Raw genomic sequence first — 14,978 nt, forward strand, 5'->3', positions numbered from 1 at the left:
TAGAATGAGGATTGCTTCATCTTCCATTTATTGGGAGTTTTAGTTCTATAAGGAGCTCAAAAGATATTGTTTCGTGTATCCTGTTGAGGTGGAATGTGGAGCCTGCCCCAAGGCTGCACCATTGTTTCTTGGCTGCTCGGCCCTTGTCTCTGCATCCCCTCCCTTAAGATCATTAATTACTGAGACCTGTTCAAGGGCAAGCATTGCAGCTAGGCCTAGATCACAAAATGGCTTAGGCCAAATGGGTTCTCTTATGTCAAGAAAGCCATTCATGGTTCTCTTTCTCCAGGGACCCCCTAACTTATCTGTTTACAGCGGTAGCAGTGGAGATATTGAGTAGTGGTTGGATTCTGGATTTCTTTTGATAGTAGAGCCAGTATTGGCATTCTGGTTTATAAATGTATACATTTGTAAATTGGTTAGTGGGAATATGTTCCTAGTGATCCATCCTCACCAGGTGTACTAACGAAAATTTCTGAACTGACAAAGCTATAGTATACAATTTAGTATTTTTCTTTTTATATATATATATGTATTTATATATATATATACATATTTTAAATTTCACTTCCCACTGCCTAAATTGTGAATCTTTTGAAGTAGAGAAAGTTCGTATTTATTTTCTATACCTCTCCATACTATGTACAGTACTAAACTCATAGTAAGTGTCCTATAAATCCCATTGATTTTAGTTGAATTTCTATTGGTTCACAGATTATCCTAACCATAAATCCATGAACAGGAATAGGAAAAAATTAAGTGGTGAAAAAGAATATCAAAATTGGAAAATTTTCTAACTTTCTAAGTCAGATGTTTATGAAGTGGCTTCAGTTTTGGTATATAATTTTGTAACAGTATTACCTATGTTTAAATGTGTATCTATATTTAAAGGTATATCTATATTTAAATATAAGTAGAAATATATATTTCAGAGCAGAAAGAATAGATGATTTTAAAGTTTCATTTTACTTTGAATTTACCACTTAAATGTTTCAGTCACTGTTACTCTCTTTCAGTAGCTAATTAACTGTGGAAAAACATTTTGCTAGTATTAGAATACTAAATTTTGAAATATATGTATTATTAAAGAAACTATTTTTTTAGTCTTGTTTTTCTCTTTTAAAGATATTTATGACTTGGAACCTGCATCTGAATTAGGAGAAGATTTATTGAAGCTTTATGAGAAACAGTGTTGCCCAGATATTGATATTTATGTTGATGGAAAAAGTTTTAAAGCTCACAGGTAAATAGGCATGTGATTAATTTGGTGTCTTGGTTGTGACAGTAAAGTGTAAAAGGGTAGCTGTCTTTTTCTAGCACGGTGGTTTTCAAGCTGATTCACATAGGCTACAGGGGTTCCATGGTGATGCCTCGGGAGGTCTCTGACAGGGGAGGAGTTTGGACATGAGGCAGGATTTTCTATCTGCACATTCACACATGCACAGGTGACCCTACCCAGACATGTGCACATGCTCAGCTAGAGAAGATCTGTGCTATGCATTGGGCATGAACTGAAGATTTTATTAGAAGAAAATATACTGTTGCCTAAAATAGGTTTGAAAGCCACTGTCACAGAAAATGTAATTAAATGCAATTTTTAATTTCACAGGCATTATGGTATTGAAAATGATTATTTCTACATGAATGACATGTATTTTCTCTGAATTCATTCTGGCTCAAAGTCTTTGTTTCAAAATAGCTGGGAAAAAAAAAATAGCTGATTCTCCTGAATAGCATGGATTAGGAGGTTTAATATTTCAGTGTACTTTTAAAAAATCATTATTCTGCTGTAGAGTTGGGTTGTTTAGACATTCCAGGCTTTTAGAGTTTAAATTAAAGCCTGCTGCTTGTTTTGGTTAGACTCTTTTTTTGGTAAGTAACTAAAATCTGCTTAAAGAAAGAAAAAAGATGTTAATAAAAATACAGGTTTTTTTCTTGGAACTCAAGGGAAAGAGGTACAGCTGGCCTCATAACAAACTAGAATTGGAACCAGAAAGCTGAGGAACCCAGAGTTCTCCTCCCTACCTCTTTGTGTTTCAAATAGAATGTTAAGTTATTCTGGTGCTGCAGAAGAGGAAGAACCAGACTATTTTTGCAGATGCAAGAAGCAGTCTTGTAGGTTCAAGGGTACACAGCCCTTAATGAAATTAGCAGTGAGTTTAGATTACAGAAATCCACCAAGCCAAATAGTAGTGATGTTTGTACTCTCAGAAATCATACTGGTTTTGCCAGTTAACTGACTGTAGTACATTGCTAAACTCTAGGATTGCCAGTTTCCATTAGACTACCATTCAGAATTTGAACTTTTCTTTCTGGGAACGTATGTTTTGTAAATATATTTTGAAAACACATTTTCCTATTTTTTATGAAATCTGCATTATGTATAGTAAAATACAGAGTGTGATACAGATTTATTCATATATTTTTCCATATCATGGATATGTATTTCTTATATTTGGGAATATACATATTCCCAAGTGGTGTGTGTGTGTGTGTGTGTGTGTGTGTGTGTGTGTGTGTGTGTGCACGCGTGCACGCACGCCTTTCTTTTTGGTTGGGGTAGGGGAACAACACAATTTTATTTTATTTTATTTTATTTTATTTATTTTTATTTATTTATTTATTTATTTATTTATTTTTAATTTATGGCTATGTTGGGTCTTCGTTTCTGTGCGAGGGCTTTCTCTAGTTGTGGCAAGTGGGAGCCACTCTTCATCGCTGTGCGTGGGCCTCTCACTATCGCGGCCTCTCTTGTTGTGGAGCACAGGCTCCAGACACGCAGGCTCAGTAATTGTGGCTCACGGGCCCAGCTGCTCTGCGGCATGTGGGATCTTCCCAGACCAGGGCTCGAACTCGTGTCCCCTGCATTAGCAGGCAGACTCTCAACCACTGCGCCACCAGGGAAGCCCCACAATTTTATTTTTAAAATTAATTTACTTTGATTTTATTTTGTACCAGATTTTTCTTGAAGCCATATGGGCATCCTAGCAAAATTCTACCTATGGAGCCCTAAGGCTATTGTTGTCATAAAGGGAAAGCAGGACGCTGTGACGATTTGCAGTATGTCCTCAAACAGTGCCTGTATTTGGCTTCTCCCTGTGTACTGCCTGACAGTGGACTGTTTAAGAGCTGGATCTAGAATATTAGGTTTGTATTTTAGGACAGCTCTTGCCCACATTTCTGGCTTATTTTGTTCACCTAGCAATAAAAAATAAATTTATATTAACTAGAAAGGCAATTTCCTGAGAATGTGTTTCAGGAAGATCTGGCTTAAGTTTTCTTGCTTTGTTGTTAGTGCCCTTATGTGAGTTAAAATGGCAAATTCTAAATCCCAAGATTACCTTCCTATTCCAAACTTAAACATCTCTTTGTTTGTACATATTTACTTTATTATTCAGTTCAAAGAATATTATGTCAGTAGTTTAGAAAACACAGGCATACTTCGTTTTCCTTTATTGCACTTCGCAGATAATTGCGTTTTTTACAAATTGAAAGTTTGTGGCAATTCTGCATCGAGCAAGTCTGTCAGCACCATTTTTTTTTCCAAAAGCATTGGCTCACTTCATGTCTCTGTGTCACATTTTAGTAGTTCTCACAATATTGCAGACTTTTTCATTATTATAATATTTGTTATGGTGTTCTGTGATCAGTGAACTTTGATGTTACTACTACAACTCACTGAGGGTTCAGATGATGGTTAACATTTTTAGCAATAAAATATTTTTAAATTAAGGTATATACATAATGCTGTTGCACACTTATTAGACTACAGTATAGTGTAAACGTGACTTTTATATGCACTAGGAAACCAAAAGATTAGTGTGACTTGCTTTATTGTGGTGGGCTGGAACTGAACCTTCAATATCTCCAATGTATGCTTGTATCATGTAATATAATCTAAAGCCCAGCAACAGAACTTTCTGAACTATTTCTTGTTCTAGATGATCAATGTCAGCATTTATCCTAGAGGTATGGCTAAAAATCCGTTTGTAAAATGACTGCTTTAATTATATGTACTCATATATTTAATGATCAGTGCAAGTACTCACAAGGACCAGGACTTATGGGCAGAATTACATTCAGTTTAGGTCTCAAATTTTAGAACAGTTTAGTTTGCTAGTTTAATGTCCAAACTGGTACGGTAAAGAGATAGTTTCTTTTATTGAGTCATTGTCTTTCTCTTATGCTCAAGCTCCTTCTTCAAAAACATCCCTGGTGTCCCAGTTCTTCCAAGATTATGTCTCCAGTTGCTAGTTGCTCTGTCCAGCCTTTCCCTTGATCTGCAGCCCAGTACCTGGAGCCCTTTATGTGCTGCAAGACGATCTGATGACAATCACTTGCTTGTGGTGGTACAACTAAGCCAAAGAAGTCATTTATAACTGAGTAGTTAAGAGTATGTGGACTATGTATGGAGCCTGTCTGCCTGGGTTTGAATTCCAGCTCTGCCATCTTTAGCTGTATGAATTTGGGGAAGTCATTTAACCATTCTGTGTTTCAGCATCCTCATCAACGATGGAGATTGTAATAATACTCATCTTATAGGGTTATTATGAGTATTAAATTACTAAAAGCATTTAAAGTACTTTGAACAGTGCCTGGCACATAGTAAGTACTATGTAAGTGTTTGCTATCATCATCCAGGTAATAGGCCTTTGATGCGAGATTTTGTGTAGATGGTAGCAACAGTCTGTATGTCCTTTACTTACGTGGGACAAGGAGAGAAAGGTGATTTGAATCACTTGCATTTCCCCCCAGTCCAAGGAGGAAAGGGATAGCAGTAGACCTCCAGGGAAGGTCACATTTACTACACTGTTCTGCCTCTACACAGGCCTTTCCCTCTCCAAAGCATAACTTCTCCACCCTTCCCACATCTTTGTCCTTGCTTATCTCCAATACTTCTGCGCAAAGGAGAAACAAAGAGAGCTCTTTTTATTTGGCGGGAGAGAGGTTATAATAAAAGGACCCATTAGAGTTCATGGATCCCATTTGTTAATTATGTTACTACTTTTCTGAGTATTGCTTCCTGGAGTACTACAGCACATTACTCCTGTTGTGGATCTCTCTCTGTAACACTACGTTCTTTCCTGAATTGCTCTCAATCACCAGATGAATACCATCTGTGTACTGGGCATTTCTCTCTACTTTTATTTCCTCCTGTCATCTTTAGCCTACCTCTAAGTACCTACCTTATTATCCACTCCACTGCTGATCTCCCATTTTATAGTGTTAATTATTATTCTGATGTTTTCTGAGTGAAATTGAATCTGCTATATTTTTAAACTAATTTATTTGTTGCACTTCAGTATTCCATAATTAAGATTCTCTTGTGCTGCTTTATTGAAAAAGCAGGGCAGTGATTCCTAATTTTAGCTTTGTAACACTTAAGATCCTATATCCCTTCCAGAATACCTTTTTTTTTCAGTGCCTGATATTATAACATCAGACATTCATTCATGGGGTTAAAATGCTGTCACATCTCCCTTTAAAATGTAGATTTCTCTGAATATTTAGTAAATCAGCACTGAGTCAGGAGATCAATGTCCTAGTCTGTGCCATATGACTAATTAGCTATATATTCTTGAGTCCATCAGCTGAAAACTTTTTCAAAAGTATACAGTTTAGTAATTCAGAAGTCAGTCTTTCTGGGTTTAAATTCTGATTGTACCATTTAATAATTATTGAGAAGTTACTTAATCTCTCCAAGTCTCAAATTCTTTATCTGTAAAAGAAATAATGATAGTAATTGTAGCATAGGATGGCTGTGAGAATTGAATCTGATAATGTACATAAAGCACTTAGCATGATTCTGTGGCACATTGGAAGCATTCAGTAAATGTTAGTTGCTATAAGTATATATTAGATATCTGGGAGGGAGGCACATTGTTGCCTTTTCTACCTTATCTTAGAGTGGAGGTTGGCAAACTATGACCCAACCCAAAGCCGGTCAGTGGCTTCTTTTTGTATAAAACAACAATAGCAACAACAACAACAACAAAACAAGAATATGCAACAGGGACCTGAAAAGCCTAATATATTTATATTGATGTTTACTATCTGGCCCTTTGCAGAAAAAGTTTGCTGTTCCCTATCTTACTAGGATTGCCAGGAAGCTTTATGAAGTAATTGTAATAAAATTCCAGATTCCCATACACTAAAGTGGGTTATGAACATCTTCATATGGCTAGGATGTCATTCTCTGGTATACCTATAACATTTCCATTCCTTTCATTGAGTTTGTGTCTCCTGAGTCACTTGGGGTTATTCCCAAACCTGTTTGATGCCATTTGAATTTCTTATTTTGATAGCATGACTTAATGACATATCATATAAACCAATGATACATGAAGTATGAAAAGAATTTGTTGTTACAATGAAAACTAAAGTGAATGTTTTAGAAAGATTAATAAGGGAGGGGCACTTTTTCTTTGAGAATTTTTTTTAACTTTTTATTTTATATCTGAGTATAGCCGATAAACAATGTTGTGATAGTTTCTGGTGCACAACAAAGCGACTCAGCCATACATATACATGTATCCATTCTCCCCCAGACTCCTCTCAGGAGAGGCACTTTTAAAATTGCTGGTGAATTCAGGGACTTCCCTGGCAGTCCAGTGGTTAAGACTCCACACTTCCAATGCAGGGGACACAGGTTCGATCCCTAGTCGGGCAGCTGGGATCCCGCATGCCACGTGGCATGACCAAAAAATAAAAGATAAATTAAAAAATAAAGTAAAACTGCTATTGAGTTCAGTTTAGATGAAACAATATAAAAGTTTGAGGGGAAATTATAAAAGTCTTAAGTTATTCTGTACTTCAGATTGCTTCATAAAATTTTTAAATTTCTTCACTTCAGAGAAGTTTGAACTAAAAATCATAGACAGGGTATGTGGGTATATATAGTTTTTGCAAGAAATAGGAGGCTCCAATCAGCAAACCCACAATAAAAAAATAAAGATTGGCCTTATATGGTCAAAGATTTGTAAATGAATACATATTTATTTTTTAAGTTTGAATAAAATGATTATGATATAGACAAATCATTTTAAAAATTCTCTCCTAATTTTTAGATTAACCAAACAACTATCAGTCCTCATTGTACTGGATAACAGGGCATCCATTGCACTTCACAAATCATTTTTTAACTTAGGAAAGGCTAATCCTATGAAAGCTGTAGTCAATGTATGTCAAAATGGATGTCTCAAGAGAAAAACTTTACCATTTTTAAAGTTTATGTTCTCTAAAATATTTGCAAAGTGTAATGGGTAATGGTGACAGCATCAGAAAGTTTGGATTCACTGCTCTGGGTTTAACCCTTATTCAGTTATGTTGAACTAAAAGGAAAAAAATATATTCTTGGAACAAGAGTACTTAAAAAAATAGTCCTAGTGAAAAATTCTTTATTTAGAGTTTCTTTGAGTAATCCAGGCCATTATTCTGCCTGGAGTAGTGAATCTAGTTCAGCTAAAATCAGGAAGTATTGAATAGCAATGTACTATAAAGCAAGAGAAAGGGGGGAAATTAGGGCATCTCTACAGAGCCAGAAGCAGCCTTGTCAGTTGAGATTAAATTTAGTCAAAAAGAGAAAAAAACTTTGGTGTGTTGGAAAATGAAAAATCTGGTGAAGATTTTTAATACACCATGCTATCTATAGCATAATTTTTTAAACTGAGGCTTGTATCTGAATTAAATAGGAATGTTTTCTAAGTTTCTGTCTTAAGGGCAGGGTAATTGTTTAAGCCTCAGATGGTTTTCGTCTTATTTAGAAGGAAATGGCTAGCGTGCTGTTTAGCATGTTTAGTTCAAGTCTTCCATATCCTTGACTGACTTTTTGTCTACTTGTTATGTTAATTACTGAGAAGAATATTGGTGTCTCTAATATAATTGTAAATTTATCTACTTCCCCCTTCAGTTCTATCAGTTTTGCTTCATATATTTTGAAGGTTTGTTATTTGGTACACACACATTTAGGATTGTTATTTCCTCTTGATGAATTGACCCCTTTTTCATTATGAAATATTAGTCTTTACCCCAGGTAATATTCCTGTTGTGAAGTCTTTTGTCTGATGTTAATAGGGCCACTCCAGCTTTCTTTCTTTTTTAAAGATTGAGGTATAATTGATATATAGCATTGTATTAGTTTCAGGTGTTTAACATAATGAACTGATCATCACAATAAGTCTAGTTTGCATCCCACTCCAGCTTTCTTATGATTAACATTTAGATGGTATATGTTTTTTCATCCTTTTACCTTTAGCCTCTGTGTGTCTTTGTATTTTAAATGGGTTTAAAATTAATTTTTTGTAGACAGCTATAGTTACGTCTTGCTCTTTTATTATCTGGTCTCATAATCTCACCTTTTAATTGGAGAATCTAGATCATTTATGGTAATATAGGTATTAATATGTTGGAATTTAAGGCTACTATTTACTATTTGTTTTCATTTTTTCTTTGTTTTCTTTTTCCTCTTTCCTTCTTTTCTTTGTATTAATTGAGAAAAAAAATTTTTTAATTCCAGTTTATTTCCACTGTTGGCCTATTAGCTATATTGTGTGTGTGTGTTGTTTTTGTTTTTTTAGTAGTTACTTTAGGATTTGCAATATGCGTTGTTATTACCATTTACCTTCAATTAATATTATACACCTTTATGTATAATGTTAGGACATTTTCCCCCTTCTGTCCTTTGTGTTATTGCTGCCATACATTTCACTTCTATATATACTCAAAACCCCACTATAAATTGTAATTAATTTTTTAAACAATTATCTTTTAAGTAATTTTTAAAATGAGGGAAAAAGTTATACTTACCCACTATTACCAGTTCTGGCACTTTCAATCTTTTGTGTAGGTCCAGGTTTCTACCTGTTGTAATTTTCCTTCAGCCTAAAGAACTTTCTTTAAATTTCTTGTAATAGAGTTCAGCTGGCAATGACTTTTCTCAGCTTTTGTTTGTCTAGAAAAGTCTTCATTTAGCCTCCATTTTTGAAAGATATTTTTGCTGAATACAAAATTATAAATTTGTGATTTTTATTTCTTTCAGTGCTTTAATCATGTAATTTCATTGTTTTTTTGGCTTGTGTTGTCTCTAACAAGAAGCCTGTGATATGTCTAGCTTTGCATGTCAGTATTTGACGTACCTTTTTCTTTGGCTTTACAGTTTTTTTCCCTATAATTAATTTTTAGCAATTTGGTTATATCTTGTGCTTTTGTTTATTCTGCTTATGATTTATTGAGCTTCTTGGACCTGTGGGTTTGTAGTTTTTATGAAATTTGGAAATTCTACAACTGTTATTTTTGTGATATGTCTAGCTTTGCATGTCAGTATTTGATGTACCTTTTTCTTTGGCTGCTTTACAGTTTTTTTCTCTATAATTAGTTTTTAGCAATTTGGTTATATCTTGTGCTTTTGTTTATTCTGCTTATGATTTATTGAGCTTCTTGGACCTGTGGGTTTGTAGTTTTTATGAAATTTGGAAATTCTACAACTGTTATTTTTTTCAAGTTTTCTTACCATCCTCGTCTTTTTCTCCTTTCCACTTGGGACTCCAATTATGTTATGTTAGTCCCAAGCTCACCTAAGCTCCTTTTTTTAGCCAGTTTATTTTTTCTTCCTATGTCTTATTTGGATAATTTGTATTGCTATATACACAGGTACACCAATCTTTTCTTCTTCAGTATCTAATCTTTTAAGTCCGTTCATGAATTTTTTTTCATTTCAGATATTGTATATTTCATCTCTAAAAGTTTTGTCTGGTTTTTTAAAAGATCTCTTCCTTATGTTCATTATTTAAAAGTCCTTGAGTGTATCTATAATAAGATTTTATTTTATTTATTTATTTTTTATTTATTTATTTTTGGCTGTGTTGGGTCTTCGTTGCTGCACATGGGCTTTCTCTAGTTGCAGGAGTGGGGGCTACTCTTCCTTGCAGAGCACGGGCTTCTCATTGCAGTGGCTTCTCTTGTGGCGGAGCACCGGCTCTAGGCATGCGGGCTTCCGTAGTTGTGGCACATGAGCTCAGTAGTTGTGGCTCGCGGGCTCTAGAGTGCAGGCTCAGCAGTTGTGGTGCATGGGCTTAGTTGCTCCGCGGCATGTGGGATCTTCTGAACCAGGGCTCAAACCCGTGTCCCCTGCATTGGCAGGCAGATTCTTAACCACAGTGCCATGAGTGAAGTCCCTATAATAGCATTTTTAAATGCTTTTTCTGCTAACTCCATCATTTCTTTCATTTCTGGGTCTATTTCTATTGACTGATTTTTCTCCTGATTATAGTTCATATTTTGCTACTTCTTCACATACCTGATAATTTGTTATTAGATTCTGGACATTATGAATAGTATGCTGTTGAGTGTTTGAATTTTGTTGTCTCTCTTTTAAAAGTGTTGATGTTTGTTTTAGCAGGCAATTAAGTTATTGTGGATCATCTTCATCTTTCTGAGATTTGTTTTTAAACTTAGGGTGGCTTTAGAGTAGCCTTTACTCTGAAGGGTGGATAGCTCTTCTACTGAGGTGTGACCCTTCTGGGACCTAGGATCAGTATTCAGTCCTGGCCAGAAGGAACTTAATCTGCCTGCCCTGTATGAACAGGCTTATAGCTTCCTGACCTTTATTCTTTGCTGGGCTTCATGAAGTTTTACCCTATGTGTGCTCGGATTGTGTTCAGGTGAAGGCGCAACGGGATCCCTCCTCTAATTTTTGGAGCTCTTTTTCTTAACTTCCTCTTCTGTTGTACTGTGCCCCATAAATTCCAGCTGACTCATTTTCCCAAGCTCCCATATTTGTCTTCTCACCTCAGCAAGACAACTAGACTCTGCTTCTGTTTATCTTCCCTGTGCCATGATCTAATTGTTTCTGGGAAGAAAAGTATTACGATTGTAGGGCTTACCTCATTTGTTTTCTTTCTCTTAAGGATCAGAGTTCTGTACTGCCTTTTTTTTCAGTGTCATATTTTATTCACTTTCCTACTTGTTAATGGAGGTGAGGCAAGTCCCATACTTGTTATCTTTCATGGGTGGAAGCAGAAACCCAAAATTTTTCTTAATATACTTTATTTTTAGAACAGTTTTAAATTTACAGAAAAACTGAGTACAGAGAATTCCCATATGCCCCCACACCCAGTTCCCTTATTATCAACATCTTATGTGTACATCTTAGTATAGTACGTTTGTTACAATGAAAGAACCAATATTGAGACATTGTTATTCACTAAAGTCCATAGTTTATTCAGAATTCATTAGTTTTTGCCTAATGTCTTTTTTCTATTCTAGGATCCCATTCAGGATACCACATTACATGTAGTGGTCATGTTTCCTTAGGCTTCTCTTGGCTGTGATAGTTTCTCAGACTTTCCTTGTCTTTGATGACCTTGACAGTTTGAGGAGTCCTGAGCAAGTATTCTGAGGGCAAGCATGTCCCTCAGTTGTAGTTTACTTAATGTTTTTCTCATGATTAAATGAGTTATGAATTTTGGGGAGGAAGTTCACGAAGATAAACTGCCATTCTTATTACATCATTTCAAGGGTACATGTAATCAGCATGACTTATCACTGTTTATGTTAACCTTGATCACTTGGCTACACTGGTTTTTGTCTGGTTTCTTCACTGTAAAGTTACTCCCCTCTCCCCCATCTCCCATTTCTATACTGTACTCTCTAGAAGTAAGTCACCGTGTATAGCCTGCACTTAAAGGATGGGGAGTTATGGTCCGCCTTCTTGAGGGGATAGTATCTACCTGAATTATTTGGCATTCTTCTATACAAGAAATTTGTCTTTTCTCCCCTCTTTATTTATTCAATCATTTCTGTATGTCAGCATGTACTCATGGATATTTATTTTGTACTTCAGCTCATTTTGGTACTTTGGTTTGTAATTTGGTTTATCTTGCATTTTGGCCTATTTTTTTTTTTTTTTTTTTTTTTTAATTAATTAATTTATGGCTGTGTTGTGTCTTCGTTTCTGTGCGAGGGCTTTCTCTAGTTGTGGCAAGCGGGGGCCACTCTTCATCGCGGTGCGCGGGCCTCTCACTATCGCGGCCTCTCTTGTTGCGGAGCACAGGCTCCAGACGCGCAGGCTCAGTAATTGTGGCGCACGGGCCCAGTTGCTCCGTGGCATGTGGGATCTTCCCAGACCAGGGCTCGAACCCGTGTGCCCTGCATTGGCAGGCGGATTCTTAACCACTGCGCCACCAGGGAAGTCCCCCCTATTTATTTTTTGCTGAAATTGTTCCAGTTTTAGTTATGGGAGCTCCTTCAATTGGTTCTTGACATACAACCCCCCCATCAGTGTGTGTGTGTGTCTGTGTGTGTCTGTGTGTGTAGCATTTCTTTACTTTCTGACACTAAAAGATACTCTAGACTCATCTGTCCTAGAATCAAACATTTCTCTAATGAACCCTGATTCCTTTTATTCTAATGGTATTAGAAACTACTGTTTGGACACTGCGTGTGCTTGTTGCTCGTTCTTTTAGATCCTCTCAGCTGACAGAGCAAGGAAATATATGTGTATATATTAATCTGCAGATATGCACATATCTATAAATATTTCTGTATGAACCCATCTTTATTTGTATTAAGCTAAAAATGAATTCATTGTGAGATCTCCAACACTAATCATACTAACACATTGATCATCCTACTCTTACCTCCTTGCTTGTCTGTAATCTTCCACTATACTAATGAGAAACTGGCTTTCATCATCCAACATCTAATACTTAATCATTCAATTCCAGTATTCATGTATAGTGGTTTCAGAATTGTTAATCCATACCTGCATGGGAAACAACTTTACCAACTAGAGCAGGGGTCCCCAACCCCTGGACCATGGACTGTTTCCGGTCCATGGCCCATTAGGAACTGGGCCACACAGCAGGAGGTGAGCGGCAGGCAAGTGAGCGAGCGAAGCTTCTTCTGTATTTACAATCGCTCCCCATCGCTCACATTACTGCCTGAGTTCCGCCTCCTGTCAGATCAGCAGCAGCATTAGATTCTCACAGGAGCGCAAACCCTCCTGTGAACTGCACATGCAAGGGATCTAGGTTGCACACACCTTATGAGGATCTAATGCCTGATGATCTGAGGTGCAGCTGAGGCAGTGATGCTAGCACTGGGGAGCGGCTGCAAATACAGATTATCATTAGCAGAGAGGTCTGACTGCACAGAGACCATAATAAATCAATTGCTTGCAGACTCATCAGAACCCTATCAGTGAGTGGCAAGTGACAATTAAGCTGCATCTTACGGAGTAGACTGGACATAAGCAACACACTTTGGGTGTCACTGTCTCCCATCACCCCCAGATGGGACCATCCAATTGCAGGAAAACAAGCTCAGGGCTCCCAGTGATTCTGCATTATGGTGAGTTGTATAACTATTTCATTATATATTACAATGTAATAGTAATAGAAATAAAGTGCACAATAAATGTAATGTGCTTGAATCATCCCGAAACCATCCCACCCCCCCCCCGCCAGTCCATGGAAAAATTGTCTTCCATGAAACCAGTCCCTGGTGCCAGAAAGGCTGTGGACTGCTGAACTAGAGTACACTGCTTGTACTATGCAGTTGCTTTGCCTTTCTTCTTACAGTCTATACTCATTTCCAAAGTTATTTAGGCCAGTACCTTTATCTCCCACTCCCTTCAATGAGGTTATTTCATACATTTGTAATACAGTTAGGTAATTTTGTCACAGTCTGCATCCTGGGATCTCCTGACCTCCTCCTAAGTGTTCTTGTTTTAATTAGCATACATTAAGGTTCACTTGTACTATAAAGTTCTGTGGGGTTTTTTTTTAAACATCTTTATTGGATTATAATTGCTTTACAATGTTGTGTTAGTTTCTGCTATATAACAAAGTGAATCAGCTATATGTATACATATATCCCCATATCCCTTCCCTCTTGCGTTTCCCTCCCACCCTCCCTATCCCAGCCCTCTAGGTGGTCACAAAGCACGGAGCTGATCTCCCTGTGCCATGCGGCTGCTTCCCACTAGCTATCTGTTTTACATTTGGTAGTGTATGTATGTCAGTGCTACTCTCTCACTTCGTCCCAGCTTGCCCTTCCCCTTCTGTGTGTCCTCAAGTCCATTCTCTGCCTCTGCGTCTTCATTCCTGTCCTGCCCCTAGGTTCATCAGAACCATTTTTTTTTAGATTCCATATATATGTGTTAGCATACAGTATTTGTTTTTTCTTTCTGACTTATTCACTCTGTATGACAGACTCTAGTTCCATCCACCTCACTACAAATAACTCAGTTTTGTTTCCTCTTATGGCTGAGTAATATTCCATTATATATCTGTGCCACATATTCTTTATCCATTCATCTGTCAGTGGACACTTAGGTTGCTTCCATGTCCTGGCTATTGTAAATAGAGCTGAAATGAACATTGTGGTACATGACTCTTTTTGACTTATGGTTTTCTCAGGGTATATGTCCAGTAGTGGGATTGCTGGGTCACATGGTAGTTCTATTTTTACTTTTTTAAGGAACCTCCATACTGTTCTCCATAGTGGCTGTATCAATTTGCATTCTCACCAGCAGTGCAAGAGGGTTCCCTTTTCTCCACACCCTCTCCAGCATTTATCGTTTGTAGATTTTTTGATGATGGCCATTCTGACTGGTGTGAGGTGATACCTCATTGTCATTTTGATTTGCATTTCTCTAATGATTACTGATGTGGAGCATCCTTTCACGTGTTTGTTGGCAATCTGTATATCTTCTTTGGAGAAATGTCTATTTAGGTCTTCTGCCCATTTCTGGTTTGGGTTGTTTGTTTTTTTGATATTGAGCTGAATGAGCCGCTTGTATATTTTGGAGATTAATCCTTTGTCAGTTGCTTCATTTGCAAATATTTTCTCCCATTCTGAGGGTTGTCTTTTTGTCTTGTTTATGTTTTCCTTTGCTGTGCAAAAGCTTTTAAGTTTCATTAGGTCCCATTTGTTTATTTTTGTTTTTATTTCCATTTCTCTAGGAGGTGGGTCAAAAA

At 36.8% G+C, this 14,978-nt stretch overlaps 1 protein-coding gene across 1 annotated transcript in view; it reads left to right on the plus strand.

Annotated features, from left to right (window-relative positions):
* The window catches only part of BTBD8 (BTB domain containing 8), a 95,175-nt gene that overhangs the window by 25,470 nt on the left and 54,727 nt on the right, over positions 1 to 14,978 (plus strand). Inside the window, exon 4 of the mRNA XM_036845505.1 lies at positions 1,126 to 1,243. Within this exon, the coding sequence (XP_036701400.1) occupies positions 1,126 to 1,243 (118 nt within the window). The remainder of the gene's footprint in view (positions 1 to 1,125; positions 1,244 to 14,978) is intronic.

Source organism: Balaenoptera musculus, chromosome 1, assembly GCF_009873245.2.
Source record: "Balaenoptera musculus isolate JJ_BM4_2016_0621 chromosome 1, mBalMus1.pri.v3, whole genome shotgun sequence".
In the NCBI taxonomy this organism is placed as follows: Eukaryota; Metazoa; Chordata; class Mammalia; order Artiodactyla; family Balaenopteridae; genus Balaenoptera; species Balaenoptera musculus.